The sequence below is a fragment of the Toxorhynchites rutilus genome, chromosome 1 (genome assembly GCF_029784135.1).
Source record: "Toxorhynchites rutilus septentrionalis strain SRP chromosome 1, ASM2978413v1, whole genome shotgun sequence".
NCBI classification, from domain to species: Eukaryota; Metazoa; Arthropoda; class Insecta; order Diptera; family Culicidae; genus Toxorhynchites; species Toxorhynchites rutilus.
The window spans coordinates 5834417-5855070 of NC_073744.1; the positions used below are offsets into that span (position 1 = coordinate 5834417).

General features: G+C 39.0%; 1 protein-coding gene across 3 annotated transcripts in view; it reads left to right on the plus strand.

The window, feature by feature from the left end:
- LOC129762150 (uncharacterized) overlaps positions 1-20654 on the plus strand; it is a 197988-nt gene that overhangs the window by 165180 nt on the left and 12154 nt on the right. For all 3 annotated transcript variants that reach the window (XM_055760153.1, XM_055760152.1, XM_055760154.1), the window contains 2 exons: positions 14740-15168; positions 15233-16120. In XM_055760153.1, coding sequence (XP_055616128.1) covers positions 14740-15168; positions 15233-16120 — 1317 coding nt within the window. The remainder of the gene's footprint in view (positions 1-14739; positions 15169-15232; positions 16121-20654) is intronic.

The following is a 20654-nucleotide window of genomic DNA, read 5'->3' on the forward strand; positions in this document are numbered from 1 at the left end:
TGAAATATTCGAAAAAGAATTAGACAACTTTTTGGAAAAAGCCAAATTTTTTTTCTTAATTTTTTACAAAAATTTATAACATAAAAACTATGATACCCCTCAAAATTCTTGTCAAATGATGAAATGTAGGAAATTATTTAAATTTTTACAAAAAAACTTTGTTGGAAAAAAATTTCGCTAACAAAAAAGTTATTTAAAAAATTAAAATTCATTTTTCTCAAAAACGTATTTTTTTTAAATTCCCAAAAATATATATATGAAAGGCCCTTACAATTTCCAACAAGTCGTCCATACATCGGAAAAAAATAATGTTTTGCTCGTAACATTTTTGTGTGTAAATTCTCACGTTTGACATGTTCTTGACATGTTTCTAAATAGAGAAAAGTTGGCAGAGCATTTAAAATGCGATAATTTCTACATAAAAATGTAACGAATTGAACATTAATAGTATTTTTTCAAAGAAAAACATGAAAAAGTTGTTGTTCGAAAAACTTTTTTCATGTAAATGTGTACATCGTCCGATGTATGGAAAACTTGTAGGAAATTTTAAGGGCTATTTATATCTATTTTTTTCAGAATTTTAAAAGCTTATGTTTTCGAGAAAAATGAATTTTAATTTTCAAAATATTTTTTTTTCAATGAAATTTATTTCCAAAAAATTCTTTGGTAATTTTTAATCAAAACTAAAATAAATGTTTGTAAAAATTTAAGAAAAAAAATTGTCTTTTTCCAAAAAGTAGTCTAATTATTTTTCGAATATTTCAAGTATGCAAAGTTGCTTAAATGAAACATGTTTTTACACCCACAACGTTTCACTGCTATCTGAAATGGTGCTGCCAACGGCCCGTCGAGTTGGCATGAAATTCGTCAATAGGTGGATTATTCTTGGCGATGCATGTGATAATCCGTCTGTCTCTGTTGTCTTTCTTGGACGAGCCTTTCGCTTTATTTTTGAAACAGTTTGATATTTCCGGATATATTCAATTGCGTTGTAGATTAGCTTCCTCGACCGGCCGATGAGATTTGCTATCTCTTCCGGTGATTTTCCTTTGTTTCTAAGATTCATAATGACAACCCTGAGCTACGGGGTAGAAGATGCTCCTCGGGCCATTTTGCTTACCTACTCAATAATAAAAACAATGCTTTTAATTGATGGAGCAAATGTTAATAGCACATTTTCCAAAATTTAGCCGACATTTAAGATAATTGCCATATTTTTGGAATGAATATAAGAAGAAAAACTGTTTGTGCTAATCACTACTTATAGCCTTAAAACAGCAAATGGCATCCAACACGCAGCTGTTAATCACTTGCTCGCCAAGCAAACCCACGCATCAAAATATTATGCTTCAGAAATACAGTGAAGTAGATGAATTATAAACAACAACCTGTATGTATAGCAAAATAAATGATTGGATAGATACATTGTGCTAATTAGAAGGCCACCACTGTATTTGTTATAGGAGCACAGAAGTGATAATGCTGATAAACTAAGCAAAATCCGTCATGACCGGTAAATTATATCTTATCCTTCCGTCGCATTTGGGTCATATGATTTAACGAACCAACAAAAACACCACACAGAACATGTTTATTACGTGTAGTGGGCGAATTTCAAGCGCAAATGACAAGAAAACACATCTGCCTACTTGCCGTCCATTCGCACCGATGCTATCCTTTCAATGGAAGCAAAAGAAAAAGGGTTCAAGCTAAACCGAGCGAACTCTGAGTGGTAATGAGCTCTTTGAAGTGTTTTTCACGTGAGCAAACTTTCCCCGCTGAAGTGCATCATCATCCTTAGTGCTTTCGTAAAGTGGAATTTCACTCACCGTCGGTGGAGTGAAACTCTCCCTTCAACCCTCCTCCTCGGTGAAGAAGTTAAAAACGAGAAACATGCACGTGAGAAGTGAAGTTTTTCGCCTGCTTTCCAATTAGCGCGCGCTTCAAGCAACCTGTTGAGTCTCAGTCGGTTGCAAATGGTAGTGGCTGCTGTTGCTGCACTTTTTGACAATTTGCTCGCATCAAACGCCGAGACGACGAGAAGAGCTAATCACGGGGATCGTATTTTTTTGATGATAACCGTAATTTCGATTGCAGTTGCTTCGCAGCGCGCGGAAGACAACGAGCACTTCCGCTAATGACCACTTTGCTGTTCGCTTTGGCATCGCTGTTTTTAGGTCGTCAACTTTCCCCATAGTGGAGGCGCCCCATCTCGTGTACAGCTGTGCAAAGACTGGGAATGGTCTCGTTCGGATCGATTGTATGCTAATGAAAGTAGCCACTAAAAATAACTGAAATGAAAATGAAATCTTTCCCATTTTCACAATTTGGAGAATCACGGCTACGGGGCAGCTGCAGGAGTATGACAGGAAACCCGGATAACGGCGGAGATTTGTATGGGTTGGACCAGTTGTCGGAAGCTAGTGCACCGAACAAAAACGAATTGATTACCGACCACACGTTACATCTTTATCGTGTCCCAGCTTGGTGTCGGTTGGCCTTCCGGCGGCGTCAACTCGTCTGAGGAACAGAGAAAAAGGAATCACAAAGTTCAGAAATGATGCAGCACTTCTTCCGTCCTACTTGCGCTGCTTTGATGTTGTTCCTGCGTAGGATTGTGGACATTCGAGATACGACTTGCATTGGCTGAAGTCGTGTGAAACCATGAGGTTGCTGGTTGATTACTTGTGAGTTTGTCACGATTCTTTACTCTGGCACTGTTTTTTTTTTGCTTTCTTCTGACGGTTTTTAGATGAGAAAAGTTTTTCTCTGCACTTGTGCAAGTGTGCCGACGTTTCCAAGCGGTGCTTTAACAATCCGTTCTCATTCGAGGGCCACCCACAAGCGCATGGTGCTACTACATCCATGCACAAGTGCTCAATTAATGCCGTTATCAAAGAAGTGAGAATATCCTGAGTATACGAGCGTTTGCTCGCAAACAGCAGCACTTGTTTTTGGCGAGGAACAAAGTCCAGCGGTTCTGAATGAAGGCAATACACTGCTTAGCAAGCTTCAATCAGCCAATACAAACAACAGGCTCCACCGTCCCCAATTATTCACCAACATGGTATAAATTTTAATTCGTTCTCGGTACTCTCGAAAGTGGAATGTCATAGAATATGAAGCACTGCGTTTTGTTCCGAAGTGTAGAACACAATGTACACCAAAGGATTGTGTACCAAAAAGCGTCTCGCGCACTGACATGGGGTAAGGACAGGGTGTCGATTACCTGGAAACCCCATGAAAATCAGGGAATATCAGAATACAATATCAATTCAAACAACGTCAGGAAAATTCAGGGAATTTCATTATTAACACTAGATTGCCCAAGGAAGTCATTTTGACTGCTTCTAAATTTCAATTAGAAAAACAACTATTTTCAGAAAAACAACTATTTATTCAACTTTTTTTAGAATGTTGTGACTTTTTATACAACATATAAACGCGTTTATTCACAATTTTAGTTACCTCCCCTCTCTTTCGTTTCCTGTACCAGGGTTGCCAAATATACAGAATATTCTGTATTTTACAGATTTTTCGTCAAAGGGCCTGGCCGGGTAAGGGAGTAAAAAGTGCCCCCAAACCAAATCACTAGCTGTATGGCAAATATTGTAAAGGATATTAAATAAGAAATTTTGGTGATTTATTTGAACCCCTATGTGGTTTGACGTAGGATCTATAGTGAAAAACGTACTTTTTCGATTATTTCACGCCATCCTCAAAAGATCCGAGATAAAAATTTGAAAAAAATACTGAATGTGCATCTTACTACGGTGTATCAAAAAAAATTATCAAAAAAAAATTTCATGAAAAATTTTAGTACTAAAAATAATATTGAAATTTTGACATTTTTTTTTTTGGGATTTAGAGATTCAGTACTACTCTAGTTCATATTTTAATGTGTTTCCACGGCTTTTCTAGATATGTGTGATTTTTTTCAGATTGTTTTCAGTGTTGCGCGGTATCAAAAAAATTTTTTTTTATATTTCCAAAGAGTGGTTAGGTAAGGGAGTAAAAAGTGCCCCCAAACCAAATCACTAGCTGTATGGCAAATATTGTAAAAGATATTAAATAAGAAATTTTGGCGGTTTATTTGAACCCCTATGTGGTTTGACGTAGGATCCATAGTGAAAAACGTACTTTTTCGTTTATTTCACGCCATCCTCAATAGATCCGAGATAAAAATTTGAAAAAAATACTGAATGTGCATCTTACCGCGGTGTATCAAGAAAAATTATCAAAAAAATATTTCATCAAAAGTTTAGTACTAAAAAAAATATTTAAATTTTGAATTTTTTTTTTGGGATCTAGAGATTCAGTACTACTCTAATTCATATTTAAATGTGCTCTTACGGATTTTCTAGATTGATAAATATTTTCAAGCTGTTTTTTTTTCAAATATCTAATAATAAAAATAAAATAATAAAAAAAATAATACACAGTACAAAAAAATGTTATAGATTTTCTGGCATTTCGAAATATTGAAAAAAAAATATAACTTTGAGACCACAAATCCGATTTTTTTTTTTATTTTAATCTTTCAATTGAAAACCACGAATACAATAAAATAATCGTTTACAAAAAAAAAAATAAAAATAATAATGCAGACGATGAAGAAAATTATTTTTGTGTCACACAATGCTCTTAAAAATTCAGGAAAAATTACGCCACATGTAGAAAAAAGACACATACGAACGCATTTAAATAAAAATTTGAGCAGGAGTGGGTCTCAAAGTTATATTTTTTTTTCAAAATTTCGAAATGCCAGAAAATCTATAACATTTTTTTTGTACTGTGTATTTTTTTTTAATTTTTTTTTTATTATTAGATATTTGAAAAAAAAACAGTTCGAAGATATTTATCAATCTAAAAAAGCCGTAAGAGCACATTTTAATATGAATTAGAGTAGTACTAAATCTCTAAATCCCAAAAAAAAATTCAGAATTTAAATATTTTTTTAGTACTAACATTTTTGATGAATTTTTTTTTGATATTTTTTCTTGATACACCGTAGTAAGATGCACATTCAGTATTTTTTTCAAATTTTTATCTCGGATCTTTTGAGGATGGCGTGAAATAATCGAAAAAGTACGTTTTTCACTATAGATCCTACGTCAAACCACATAGGGGTTCAAATAAACCACCAAAATTTCTTATTTAATATCCTTTACAATATTTGCCATACAGCTAGTGATTTGGTTTGGGGGCACTTTTTACTCCCTTACCCGGCCAGGCCCTTTAAAATACAGAATCTGTATATACAAAATTACAGATTTTCAGCCAAAAAAAACAGAATTTACAGATTTTTTTGAAATTCTATTTTAAATATTAAATTTAGTACAGTGCATGCATAGATACCTTGACTTATAAAAATGTTGAACGCAACGCAACGAGATGGTTTTTGTTGGGAGCAATTGTTTAGCGAAATCTTAAGCGTTTTGAAGAGCTACAATAATTCTTTTCGTTCCATGTAAGATATGACTATAATCAATCTGCCAATCGTACAATGATTAGCAAAAATTGTCACAAAAACTTTATTGGATACGCTAAAATTTGCGATTCTCAGCAAACATTTCTAATTTTGAAATGCAATGTTCAATTGAACAACTTCGCAATGTTTGAAGAACTTTCGTCAGTGAATGATGATGGAACAGACGACGAAACATTACAGAAGACCATGTAAAAGGAAATTGTACAGCACTTTCAAGACTTTTTACAACAAGTTAAACTTGAAATATATTTTCCTTATATCAAAGAACAAATTTGGACATGGTTTGAAACGCTTTCCGTCTCGCAGTGACGAAAGTTTCGGATCAATTTCAGAACAAACTCATCGATCTACAAATGATCGAGTTTTATCCTGATATGCGGAATAAGCGTTACGAGTGTTGTTGTCTTGCGTAGAATTTATGTGAATTTGCGGATGTGAAATGCGGATTTCCTACAATGCTGCTTATGGGAACAAAACACCGTAACAGAGTGGGTATCGAAGACATGAGGTGTGCTTTTCGACAACGTTCTCAAGATTTACGATTTTGGCGGAAATCGTTCAGGCTCAGGTGTCATACTGACTTGACAAGCTTTATATACCTTTTTTTGTAGTCAGATACAAGTATAACATCAAATGTGTTGTGAATATAACTTGAAAACCGTTTGTATTCTTACATTACTTTACTGACATGCTACATACTTTCTGACAAATTACTGGCAGGGGTGAAGCACTGAGAATAATTTTCGTAAAAGGAGGAATCAAACAAAAAAGGTTGAAAACCACTGGGTTAAACGATCCTATGACTAAATAAAAAGAAAGTTCTAAATTTTTCGAAATCTATAATGAGACAAGAATGTTATTGTTTGATTTGATGCATCAATTTCCTTAATTATATACAAAACCAATAAAACAAAGTCCGGAAATCGGTTGGAGATCATTTATTTTCATTTTTTCCCTTAATATTTCGATATAGATTTTTTATACAGAATTTTTTGCTCAAAATAATTTTAAATTTTACAGAAATAAATGAGGTAACCCTATCCGGTACATACATATGTCTTATACCTATATTGTCCAAGAGCAGTCATTTTGACTGCTTGCGAATTTTAGATAATACAAAGCAGCAAGCCAGAAAAAATCATCTGAATACGAAAACGCACAAAGATTAACTGCAAAATTATCAGATGTAAACCAAAAAAATACGGCTTTGCTGCAACTATAAAATAAAAATACGAATAATAATGATAAAAAATGTCAAAAGTATGCTTGCGGAAGCTTTACACATAAAAAGATTTCCAAAAAATGTACAAATAATAATGCATCATTTTTTTCCTAAGCGATTTTTTTTTTTCATTGTTGATATCTACTAATAACTCGTCATATAACTGTAAACAATATAAAAAGTGTCATTCGACTGCTTTTGGACAATCGAGGTATATATAAAGTTTCAGTCTTTCTAGTGTTTATCAGAAAAAAATTTGAAAATTTTCGATTACCACTGTATATAATTTGTTTATATTTTCGATTATTGCGGTAATTGGAATGTTAACCCCTTGAACTACAATTTATTTTCAGTCAGCACTGCTCTAACAGACGATTTATTTTTCTCTGTTTTAAGAAAAGGGATTGATATACTTACGGTTCATATTCATTCAATTCAACACTGTCATTATCACTTTCGCATAAAATATACACCATTCTTTTAGCCATATCTCTCATTAAACGTCATAATGTCAGTTTGTCCAGGAAAGTTCATGACGAGCTGGACTCGTCATTTCCGTTCAACGGGTTAATGATGCAAGAGCTCTATTTAAATAGGTTTTTTTTGTATACATTCACTTCAGAGCATGTTAATGCTTTTTCTATGAGTGCAGTTAGACCGAGGTGACATTGGATCGGAGTACGCACGAAAATTTGACTGAACGATAACTGACGGAGGGAAACAAACAATTCTCTTCGCTAGAAGCTGGCATTTGGAGCAATGTGCCAAGGGAATATCCTAAGTAAACAAACTCTGAGACGAGACTAGACAATAGAGGGGTCCATTCCGGACCAGTTCTCAGACCAGCTGCTGATTGGTCAATTTTAAGGGTTGCCAATAATATTTAAAAATACACTTCCACATAATAGTAAACACTCTCGAACTAGTCTTCATGATAAAGCATAACTAAAAAAATACCATGGCCCCTCCTTGCAATGATTATCTCTCTTGATGTCTAATTTAAATAGAGAGGTCGGAGATATCACTGTTTTACAGTGGAATTGTCGTAGTCTTATCCCTAAATTGGATACATTCAAATTTCTAATTCATAAACTCAATTGTGATGTTTTTGCTCTATCCGAAACCTGGCTCTCTTCTCAAAATGATCTCTCTTTCCACGATTTTAATATAATACGCTTGGACCGTGATGACAGATACGGAGGGGTACTATTGGGGATCAATAAGTGTCACTCATTTTTTAGAATTGACCTTCCACCTATTGGAGGGATCGAAGCTGTTGCTTGTCATGCAAACATCAGAGGTAAAGACCTCTGTATAGTCAGCTTGTATTGGCCTCCGAGAGCTGCGGTTAGCCGCAAGCAACTTGTTGACATGTGCTCACTCCTTCCTGAGCCACGATTAATCTTGGGAGACTTCAACTCTCACGGAACTGCCTGGGGGGAACAGTACGACGACAATCGTTCATCGTTGATATATGACCTTTGTAACAGCTTCAATATGACCGTTTTGAACACTGGGGAAACAACACGTGTACCTAAACCTCCTGCTAACCCAAGTGCTCTTGACCTCTCGCTTTGCTCGAATTCACTATCGTTAGATTGCAAGTGGAATGTAATCCAGGATCCCAACGGTAGTGACCACTTGCCAATCAAAATTTCTATCACCAATGGGTTGAATTCTTCTGAATCAATAAACATGGCATACGACCTCACAAGACACATTGACTGGAAAAAATATGCGGACGCGATTGCTCTAGCCATCAATTCCAGAGATGGTTTGCCTCCATTGGAGGAGTATAACTTCATTTCTCGTTTGATATATGACAGCGCGGTTCGCGCTCAAACGAAACCCATCCCAGGTTCCACTATTCGTCGAAGGCCTCCCAATCCATGGTGGGATGGCCAGTGTTCCAAGCTTTATGTAGAAAAATCGAATGCATTTAAAGCTTTTCGGAAACGTGGAACCCCTGAAAATTTTCAGACGTATTTGGACCTTGAAAATCAATTTAAAAACTTGATCCAAGGGAAAAAACGTGCTTATTGGCGAAATTTCGTGGGAGGTTTATCACGAGAAACGTCAATGAAAAAATTATGGAAAGTGGCTCGAAACATGAGAAATCGCTCTTCATCCAATGAAAGCGAGGAATATTCACATCGATGGATTTTTAATTTTGCACGAAAGGTTTGTCCCGATTCCGCTCCAGTGCAAAGAATTATTCGAGATATACCACAAGATAGGTGCGATCTTGATTCCGAGTTTTCGATGGTAGAATTCTCTCTTGCTCTCCTTTCATGTAACAATTCTGCTCCGGGATCGGATAGAATTAAGTTCAACTTGCTGAAAAATCTCCCTGATGTGGCGAAACATCGCTTGTTGAACTTATTCAATCGGTTTCTGGAGCATAATATTGTTCCAGATGATTGGAGACAAGTACGAGTTATAGCTATTCAAAAACCCGGAAAACCCGCGTCCGACTTCAATTCGTACCGCCCAAGAGCAATGCTGTCTTGTATACGGAAATTGTTGGAGAAAATTATCTTGTTTCGCCTTGATCGATGGGTTGAAACGAATGGCCTACTCTCATATACACAATATGGGTTCCGCAGGGGCAAGGGGACGAATGATTGTCTTGCGTTGCTTTCTTCCGAAATTCAAATGGCTTACGCCGAAAAAAAACAAATGGCTTCAGTATTCTTGGACATAAAGGGGGCCTTTGATTCTGTTTCAATAGAGGTTTTGTCAGACAAATTACAATCTCGGGGTCTGCCGCCTCTATTGAATAATATGTTATATAACTTGCTTTGTGAGAAACATTTGAACTTTTCTCACGGAGATTCGGCAGTAAGTCGGGTCTCTTACATGGGACTCCCTCAGGGCTCATGTTTAAGCCCCCTTTTGTACAACTTCTACGTAAGCGACATTGACAATTGCCTTACACAAAATTGCAGCCTAAGACAACTTGCAGATGATGGAGTGGTGTCTGTCGTAGGATCAAACGAATCCGACCTGCAAGAATCCTTACAAGATACTTTGAACAATTTTTCAACCTGGGCCATTGGGCTAGGGATCGAATTCTCCACGGAGAAAACAGAGATGGTGGTTTTTTCTAGGAAGCATAAACCAGCAAAACCAAAGCTTCAACTTTTGGGTAAACCGATCACTCATGCTATGTCATTCAAGTATCTTGGGGTCTGGTTCGACTCCAAATGTACTTGGGGGGCCCATATTAGGTATCTGAGTAAAAAATGTCAACAAAGAATAAACTTTCTCCGTACAATTACCGGCACCTGGTGGGGAGCCCATCCCGAAGATCTTATAATGTTGTATCGAACAACTATTCTCTCAGTGATGGAGTATGGCAGTTTCTGTTTTCAATCAGCTGCCAAAACACACCTCATTAAACTCGAGCGAATTCAGTATCTTTGTCTCCGTATTGCGATGGGATGTATGCCCTCAACGCATACCATGAGTCTCGAGGTTTTGGCAGGCCTACTCCCACTAAAAGATCGCTTCAATTTATTATCTCTTCGGTTCCTCATCCGGTGTAAGGTTATGAACCCATTGGTGATCGGAAATTTTGAGCAGCTGATCGAGCTAAATTTTCATTCTGGATTCATGAGCTCATATCATGAATTCGTCTCCATGCAGGTTGATCCTTCTTCGTATATTCCCAACCGTGTTTGTTTTCCTGACTACATCAATTCCTCTGTGCATTTTGATCTGTCCATGAAGCAGGATATCCATGGAACATCAGATTATCTTCGATCGAGGATCGTTCCAACGATCTTCGATGCAAAGTATGGGGATATCAATTGTGATAATATGTACTTTACTGATGGGTCCTCTATGAATGAGTCCACAGGATTTGGAGTGTTCAACGAATTTTTTAGCACCTCACACAGTCTTCAGAATCCTTGCTCAGTGTATATTGCTGAATTGGCAGCGATACACTGGGCGCTGGACAGCGTCGCCTCACGACCTGTTGAACACTATTACATTGTAACGGATAGTCTTAGCTCTGTCGAAGCTATCCGTTCACTGAGGCCGGAAAAGCACTCGCCGTACTTCCTTGAGAGAATACGAGAAATTTTGAGTGCTTTATCCAGACGCTGTTATGTCATTACCTTTGTCTGGGTCCCTTCACATTGCTCAATTCTGGGCAATGAGAGGGCTGACTCATTAGCAAAGGTAGGTGCAATTGAAGGCGATATTTATCAGCGTCAAATCGCCTTCAATGAATTTTATTCTTTAGTCCGCAAAAATACCATAGTTAACTGGCAACGCAAATGGAACGAAGATGAATTGGGCCGGTGGCTTCACTCGATTATCCCTAAGGTTAGCCTCAAACCATGGTTCAAAAGTCTGGACTTGAGTCGGGACTTTATTCGCACCTTCTCCCGACTCATGTCCAATCACTGTTCGTTAGATGCGCTACTCTTTCGTATTAATCTTGCCGACAACAATCTTTGTGTTTGTGGCCAAGGTTACCACGACATCGAGCACGTTGTTTGGTCGTGCGAGCTGTATCTTGTCGCCAGATCGAATTTAGTAGTCACCCTTCGGGCCCGAGGAAGGCAGCCCAATGTGCCGGTGAGAGACGTGTTGGCTCGGTTAGACCTTGATTACATGTCCCAAATATATGTATTCCTTAAAGCTATCGATCTTCGTGTGTGATTGTCCTTATACCCTTAGTTTTTCCTTTTCCTTTGTGAGAGATCGGATCCCTTCTTAAAAATAAGATGAAATGTAAATACATATTAGATATAAGATAGGTTTAAGAATTGAGTGTGATGAGTGTGATTGAGAGTGTGAGTGTGATCATTGTCAACATATCCTCATATCCCCTCCTTTTCCTGAAGAAAATATGTCACCCTTCTAAACTCGAGTTGACCGCGAGTAATCGGTTTCCTATATTATTAACATTAGAATTAAGGAAAAATGTATATATACTAGTAACAATACAGTAAGGAGTTCGGCTCCTTTAAACCTATGTAACTGAGCCTGTAAAAATAAACGATTTAAATAAAAAAAAAAAAATAAAAAAATACATTTTTTGCAAAATATGCAACAATTTTGCTCTACATCATCCAAATGTAAATATTTATAGAATATAGTAGAAAAATAATCTTCAGAAACCTCATCTTATTTGGAAACTCGGCATCTCGCGTGGTTCGGCATCCCTGTTTGTTCGCGCTTGGTCGAAGAAAAAAACAAAAAGAAGAGTAAGAAGCCAGTTGTTATGTCAGCACAAACCGATCGCCATTAGCAAAATGATGCTGGAGTGAGCAGTTTCAATTTCCAAATTATATTAGGATAAATGATCTTGGTTTGTCCAATTTGGGGTGTTTTTACGCAACTAGTACAAATCGATTTTTCTTCATGAAAATCACACATAATCGATACGAGTTTGGGTTTGTTGAAAAGCCTCAAGTCTCTAGTTGCTAATACTACCATAAGGTGTTGAAATTATTCAAATTTTTATGTTTTTTAACGATTTTCCTTAAAGAAGAATTATGATCATGGTTTGACCACCTCTGATCATGGTTTGCCCAAAAAAATTATCATGGTTTGTCCGTTTTTAGAAATCTTCATTTTTGAATGAAAACATTCGAATTCACAATTAGATGTTGCATTTATCATTGCTTGAGTTTACTGTCATCATATTGATTCATTCATAATTTAGGCTTTCTTCAGAATATTGCCTTTTCTTGGGCATTTTAGAAGTGTTCACCTCAACACAATCAACACAGAAAAACCATACTTCTGCTATGCGCGAAGCACACCATAAACAAACATAAACAAACTGCAGCGCGCCAAGCGGTTGCCATAGAAATCATGTGGACAAAACAACATTATTGAATTGGACAACTCATGATTAGAATTGAGTTCATCAAAATGCGTTAATTTAATGGTTTAGCTATGTAAATCCGATACAAATGGTGAGCAAGCATGATGTTTACAATATTTATAAGTGTTGTAATCCAGAAAAGGTCTGAATACGTGCCAAATAATCATCTGGTGATCGATTAAAAGTTAGCTCGAATGAGGGGCGCATTGACACAAAAAGAAGGTGTATTTTATAATCCTTTAAAACATGTGATTTCGTAAAAATATACTATCAAACTACTATAAATCATGTAAAAGGCAATTTCATTTATATGTTTCGAAACATTCGAAGGCCTTATTTGACACAGGAGCGCTGAATTAGAGCATTCAAAAAAGTGAGCAAACCATGATCATATTTTCGACTGGACAAACCAAGATCATTTACCCTATATTATACATTACTAAAATTAACTAGAAAAGGAGCGAAAAAAGTGACAGGAAACTCTTTGATAATTTTTTGGTTTTTATGTCTCTGTTAGGGACCCGCCGCATGTGTCGTCAATTCCGTCCAATCAAAAGTGGGTATTTCCGTTAGGATAGGGGTTGAAATTTTTCAATTGTTCGATAGTTATTTTCATGACATATATTATTTTCTTCAATATGAAAAATTGTTATGGAGTGCCGAAATCGATTGACGTAAAAATTTCATCAATCCATCATGAAACGACTGAGCAATACAGGTTTGAAATTGGACAATTTTCACGATGTGCTCGATTTTCGATTTTCAATTTGTACCCCAATATGTTCCCGAAAGACGTAATCCTACGTCAAAAGACTGCTGATTTGAGGAATGATCCTTCATCAACAGAAGAGTAACGATTGAAATGTAAAACACACTGGTATACAAATTAAATAACGGATAACTTATTTTCGCGGTACTTCACATACATAAATTGGATGTGGAATGAATAATACACTCCATGAATAAATTAGAGGAACAGAGTTCGAAGTCAAAATTTTTAAGCGATTTTTGAAATGCTGTAAACTTCGTGAAAAATCAACGCATGAAGAAGGGATGTACATCATTTTATAGCTTAATCTTTCAAGTTTAGGAATAGCCTAGGGACGAAAGTAGTGAATCGTTCATTTCGAGGGTACATGTATTTCTGTTCCTCTAATTGATTTGCCAAGTGTAGAATGGGGATTGTGGGACCTCCAAGGAACGCTTCCAAATTTTGAAGTTAATTTGAAGCTGTTCCTAACCGTTTGCGTTTTTGTGGTATTTTCTGAAAGAGACTCGAAATCCAAACACTGATTGTGAGTGAATGTACTAATGTCTATTGGTATTTTCTGAACAAAATTTTTTTGCTGTTAGGTCGAGACGCGTGGACACGCGTATTCTTTTCATCTAATATTAGAATAAATAAGTTTCTGAGTTCGACAAATTTGATTTTCCATTAAAAACCGCAACAAAGACGTGTTAACAAGGCTCGAACAATTTTCAGAGAAAAAGCTCACAAATCAATGATTCGATAACGATCGCGATATTCTATTCGAGTCAATGATTTGGTTCTCCCCGCTGCATGGCGTGGAACATTTTGCACCTTTGTTTTCTATTCAAGCCTCACAATCCATATAATCCCAGTTCGAGTTCGATAACATAGTTTGGTCTCAACCATGCCATTCAAATCGCACCATCGTTTCTAGACCGTTAACCAGAATACATTTAGTTCCGAAAGAACAAATCCGAAACTTATGGGTATCAGAACAGAACACTTTCCAAACAAAAGCCGCCATCTCCGTTCGATCTTCTTTTCGCTTTACGATAGAAATATGCAAATTTCGCACCCGCCGAGAGGACCGAACCGACGGGGGCTCTTTATCATCAGCTGCTAAATCCCCGGCCCCGTCTCGTAGAAAAGATACATTCTATTTTTCTCGAGTCGATAATAAGCCACGAAGGCCAATCTCGCTCGTTTCCCACTAAAAATGTAAATCAGAGGGGAGTGAGCTCAGTTCTATTGCACGGTACGCCTCGAGAAGAGCCGATAACAATCTCCGAGGACAATAGGTAGCAAGTGGTTGGACAAATAAACGGGAGGTGAATTTGTCTTGACGTCAGATTACATCAAATAAAGAAAAAAAAAATGTTGACAATGAACACACTTTAATTTTGGTTTCTTCGTACTCCCATTCACAGAAGCATCAGAATTGACCGCATGCCAGCACCTGCGGCGGGCAGAATCACGACGGGCCAAAGCGCTGGGCGATAACTTGTTGCACACGGTACGGATACCCCGCTGCACGGCCCTCGGGGATTTCGAACCGGTGCAGTGCTCGAACGAACTGAACGGAACCGAGTGCTGGTGCGTGGATGAGTACGGCGTCGAGCTGGCCGACAGTCGGCGGCAGGATGCCGACGAAGTTAATTGTACCACGATCCGAACCAAATGTCAGGCCTCCAGCTGTCGGATGTTTTGCCCGGCTGGCTTCGCCCGGGACCTGCGGAGCGGTTGTCCGGTTTGCCGCTGTCGGGATCCGTGCGATGGCGTGCAGTGTCCCCACGGGCAGCAGTGTGAACCACAGGAGGTCAGCTGTAAGAACGAACCATGCCCACCGGTGCCGACGTGTGCGTGTTTGATGTCTTCCGCACAATTGTGTCTGTCTATACTAACGGTTCCAATTTTTTACAGGTCGCAAAGCTCGCTCTCTCGCAGATCTCTGCCCAGCGGGTTTACCCCTTGCGATCAGCGGCACCCCTCGACCATTCCTGTGTGGTAACGACCCGGGTAAACCCTCCTGCCCACCGATGTATCGCTGTCTGGTCCAATCCGGCAACGACTACGGTGTGTGCTGTCCATCATCGATGCACCTCGAGAAACCCGGCAGCTGTCCGAAGCCGGATGAAATCATCTCAACCGATAGCACCGGGTTTCTCTGTGGAACCCCTTGCGGCCATGATCTCGAGTGTCCTCAGATGCAGAAGTGTTGCACCTCGAACGGCTGCGGACGCAACTGTCAGCAACCGCACAACGTTACCGTCTGTCACCAGGCAAGAATGCTCTCGGAGTTGTTGTCGGTGAATGAACGCGAAGGAAGGGGTTATGTTCCCCAGTGTGACGGACCCGGAGGAAGTTTCTCCAGTCGACAGTGCTCGCGCAACGGATTGGTTTGTTGGTGCGTGGATCCGAAAACGGGCAACAAAATCAAGGGAACAATGGGAGCCGCCCAGATGGTGAATTGCGATGGGGTGGAGAATATGATTGGCCGAAGTGGTGGCCGGAGCGTGGATGGTTCGCAGGGTCTATGCGATCACAACATCTGCGCTGCGGTTTGTGAGTACGGGTTCAAGAACGACCACAACGGGTGTCCCACGTGCGAGTGTTCCGAACCTTGCGAAGGATTTGTTTGCCCATCGGGATCGCACTGCGAGGTGGCAAAAGACCCAAAGTGTGCCTCCTTTTCCGGACTGTGTTCCTCCGAGCCGATCTGCAAGCTGGACCTGGTCTACTCGAACCCCTGTGAGTTGGGCACACCGCTGGCGGATAATGCCACAGATGAGTTGCTGTACTGTCATCTAGGTGAGTCCTGTCGAAAGTGCGTGTTTCGCGTGAGTTCTGATTTCATACTAATTTTATTTTCCCTTCTATATATTATATACACGCTTCGTTTACATGTTTTTAAGAGGCTTTGAATTTGTCAGTTCATTCGTCTCTAACAATCTACACGTTTTTTCGAGCAGATTTTGGCATCAAACGATAGCTTAGTCTATTAGCTACCTCGATCATTACTATCAATTTCATTCAAATTTGTATCACTTTATTGGGCATAAAAATCGGTTTAAAGTAACTATGTGCGGAAAGTACATAACCCAACAGAAAACGGAATCATATAAAATGCAAAAATCCGTAAACTTTTCTACAGGATTTCTTTGATAAAAGAAGACACATCGCGATGTAGCAGAAAAACCACCGGATTGAACCTCCTATAGGAACAAAAATGTAGGTTTTGGCCAATGTTTTTGTTTCGCTATTTTTCGATTTTTTGTCATTTTCCGGAAAACGGAAGAACGGAAAAATATAATTCTTGAAGATAGAGGTTTCTGTAACACCAATAATCAAAATTACACCAATGGATTTCGTTAAAAAAATCATTTTTACAGCTTGGTCGTTAGGGGGTTAAACCTGAAATGATGATGAGTAGAGGAAATCAGGATAATACTGACACCCTAAGGATTTGCCAAAAGTTTCTTTGACTCCAAATCGTTACAGAATCTCTCTTTACTTCTCATAAATCATTCTACAGATCTCTGTTGATCATTCATTGAATAAACTCGAATTTTAATAGAATACAAAAATGTGTGTTTTTAGTGAAAATAAATGGTAGTGCAGGAAAAATCGACACCCTATTAGAGTGAAACCGACACCTCATAAATATCAAGAAAACCTTCAATTTCCTTGAATACTTTATCATGCTTATGGATCGTTCATTGAGGGAAATTCAACATCTCCTTCACCCACCTTTTCATCCCTTTACCTACATATTGAACCATACACAACTACGATGTTATTGGCTGTTTTGGACGGCAAAAATACGTTTTTCAAAAAAGTGCCAGTACAAGTTACTTTTTGTAGCCTGAATTCTTAAAGATTCCTGTCCTCTACATGGGGTGAGACACACTGAATGGTTGGCGCCTTATTGTGTCTGATCACATGAAAGAGTATTATACATTACTAGCTGACCCGGCAAACTTCGTCCCGCCCAAAATTTATTTATCGTTATCACATTCACGTTTTCTTACTTAGCGCACGTTCATGGGTCCAATCGCAGAACTGTTCATTGATTGATCTTCTAATCTACCCTTTAAAATTATCTCTCACTATAAAATTCCGAGTACTTCTACCAAAACTCGTCATTATAATATCAGATTATTTTCAGACATAATTCTTGTTCAAGATTTTTCAACCACTTGCAAATAACACGTTTCTCCGTTCCATGGAATAAATGTTTGATACAGAAAATAATAGAATAAAGACAGCCCTAAATCGGACAATTCCTTCCTCGAGTTTTGCTCTTATCAACACATTCGGTGATACATTTTTATTTATATAGATAGAAGAAGACACAGGACTGCGATTTAACACATTAAAATTGTCCGGACTATCCTGTTTAAAAGTATTCCTGATGAAGTTGTAATTTGGAGTGCAAATTGACTGTTAAGATTGTTTTGTATCACTTCAATTGTATCGTGCTGTTGTGGTTCATTCCAAGGCGCCTAGAAGCATATCCTAAGGTGGGCCATCTTGCTAAAACTACTCTTCAGCCATCTTGGAAGTCTACTGTGTTTTGTTTGTAAACAAAACACAATACGCTTGTGCCCAAGCTCGCTCGTGATCAGTTTGTCTCTTTCACGCTTCAAGCAAATAATTTTTCTTCTGCCTTCTTCCGTACTGTTTCCATATACCGCTGACCAACTTAGTGACGAAACAGCCTTACCATAGGATATACTTCTAGGCGCCTTGGTTCATTCATCATCTTCGTGTCATTGCCGGAGCGATCAAATTCGTGCTTGTTTTCATTATCGACCGGCTGGGACCCGCCCGAAACATGTTTTAAGGCGTTACAACTGCTCAACTGCCAGCATAGATGAAACTTGTACCAAGTGCTTGTCGGGAATGACTGGCATTGATACCGTGTTGGTTTGCCGTGGATATTATGGCAAATCATTTCACATCCTCCCTGACGGAAGCTCTCAGTAACCTGCAGACGGAAATCAAGCAGTTATCATCGAAGCCTGTTTAATCAATCCGGTCACCTGTTGTAAACCTTTGGCCAAGAAGTGAACCAAGTCATCTTTCGAACCGATTCCGGGGATCCGACTCTCCGGTGCCTAAAACATCTGAGTGTCAGACTGGTTCGAAACTGCTCGGTCAGAATGTTGTTTCGGTGCCTATCTGTGTACAACCGGAGACCAAATTCTGGCTCTACTTATCACGCATCCGTCCAGATGTGACAAACGATAAATTCTCTGCAATGGTCAAAGCAAACCTGGAAATCGAAACAGAACCTGAAGTCGTGAAATTGGTTGCCAAAGGGACTGACACCAACCACTTGCGCTTCGTCTCCTTCAAAGTTGGTCTTGATCCAGCTTTGAAGACGAATGCCGTTGACCGTCATCATGGCCGGAAGGAGCACTTTTTGGTGAATTCGAAGAACACTCGGCTCAAAAATTTCGGAGGCCAACTGCTGTGAACCAAACTCCCAAGCCAGCAGCAACCACCTCAGCCACAACATAGCCGATCAATGGACACCGGGGCGCGCTCAAATAAGCATTTTGGAAGCCTCCTTCTCAGCACAGTCGAGCCCATTAGCCATGTGTGCAGCCGTAGTCGCCCCGGTTCTGTGTCTGATGTGAGATAAGAGATCTTCCGACATGCTTGTCTGGCCAAGTATGAATGTAATTTTCAATCTATCCTGCCCGATGATATTTCGCCCTTCGGATTTTCAAACTCTCCCAGTCAACATGAGCAACGCTTCGAACCATCTCGTGTCAACAGACGTGTGACCACCAGCATAAACGATGTCTGGATGTACTTACAGAATGTACGTGGTCTGAAAACGAAAATCGATGACCTCATCGTAGCGATTTGTGATTGTAATTACGAGGTCATTATCCTGATCAAAACCGGTCTTGATGACAGCGTCAACTCGCTACAACTTTTTGGAACCGACTTCAATGTTTTTCATTGCGACCGTAGTCCACGCAATAGTCGCAACACTACATTAGGAGAAGTGCTTATTGTAGTGTCAAGTCATCATAAATCTGTTGAGGTACGCACAATGCATGGCAATAATCTTGAACAAGTTTGTGTGTCTGCCTGTATTCGTGGAAAGCTGTTAATGCTTTGCGCCGTTTGTGTACCTCCTGATCGAAGTCAGAATGTAGGTGTTATTGATACCCATCTATCTACGCTGCATGAGCTACGTAACATCGCATCGCATGGGATTTGCTTCACGACGAAACCTTAAATTGGGAAGCTTCCACGATGTCTGCTGCCAGCGCTGCTCTAGTTGATGGTTTGAATTTCCTGCACTTTTGACAATACAACTCAGTTCGCAACTATCGGAGCCGGATCCTGGATTTGGTTGTATGTGATGCTGATTGCAATATTGTTGTGAACGAAGCGGTATGCCCATTGTTACCTATTGATCTGTTTCATCCTCCGCTACTATTCTACTTACCAACTCTAGCAGTGAGGACCGTGCTAACTGTGAATCAGCTGACCCTGTTCAACAGCCGCTAGACTACTCCAAAATCGATTTTGACATGCTCAACGATTATCTGCAGAATTGTGACTGGAACAGTAGGCTGGCAACAAATGACGTTAATGATATGGCTGCAACATTTTGCTACATTATTTGCAATTGGCTTAATGACAACACTCCGAAACGAAAGCCTGCTGCCTCTTCTGTTTGGAGCTCTCCTCTCCTGCGACTTTTGAGACGCGACAAAAATTTCTGTCAGCGTAAATTCCGTCAATATCGAACCACTGAAACTAAACGCAACTTTCATCGTGCTTGCAACGCCTATAGAAAGCTCAATTCAGCCCTCTACAAGTCGTACACTGCGTTTCACAACTATAGAACCACTCATTTTTTCTGAGTTTCCAGAGATATGTAAGAAGTCGGTTGAATTGAAGTATTTAGTGTAGGATATAACAACTATCTTCATTTAGAAGACTGGCCATTTCAACTTTATTGTTGTGTTCAGGCGCGATACATTAAAAAACAAGAATTCCAGTGTTTCATAACTATAGAACCAGATGAAAAAACTCTCACTCCTTTACAAAATTAACGTCAATTTCACATGAATTACAATAAGTTTCTAATTCGTAGGTCATCTTTAGTTCTCAATCAGTTCAAATAACCCATTCGGGGTGGTTTTGACCAAGCTGCGCCATGTTGTAGTGTGTATCTCGTTCTACGCAGAGGATACTGATAAAGGCTCTTCAAATCACTCATATTGCTTGTAAGCTGCATCTTATATTCATACGATCACTACTCAGAAGTTCTCGATAGGGTTTTGATCTGGTAAACAAGCTGGCCAGTCCAGAA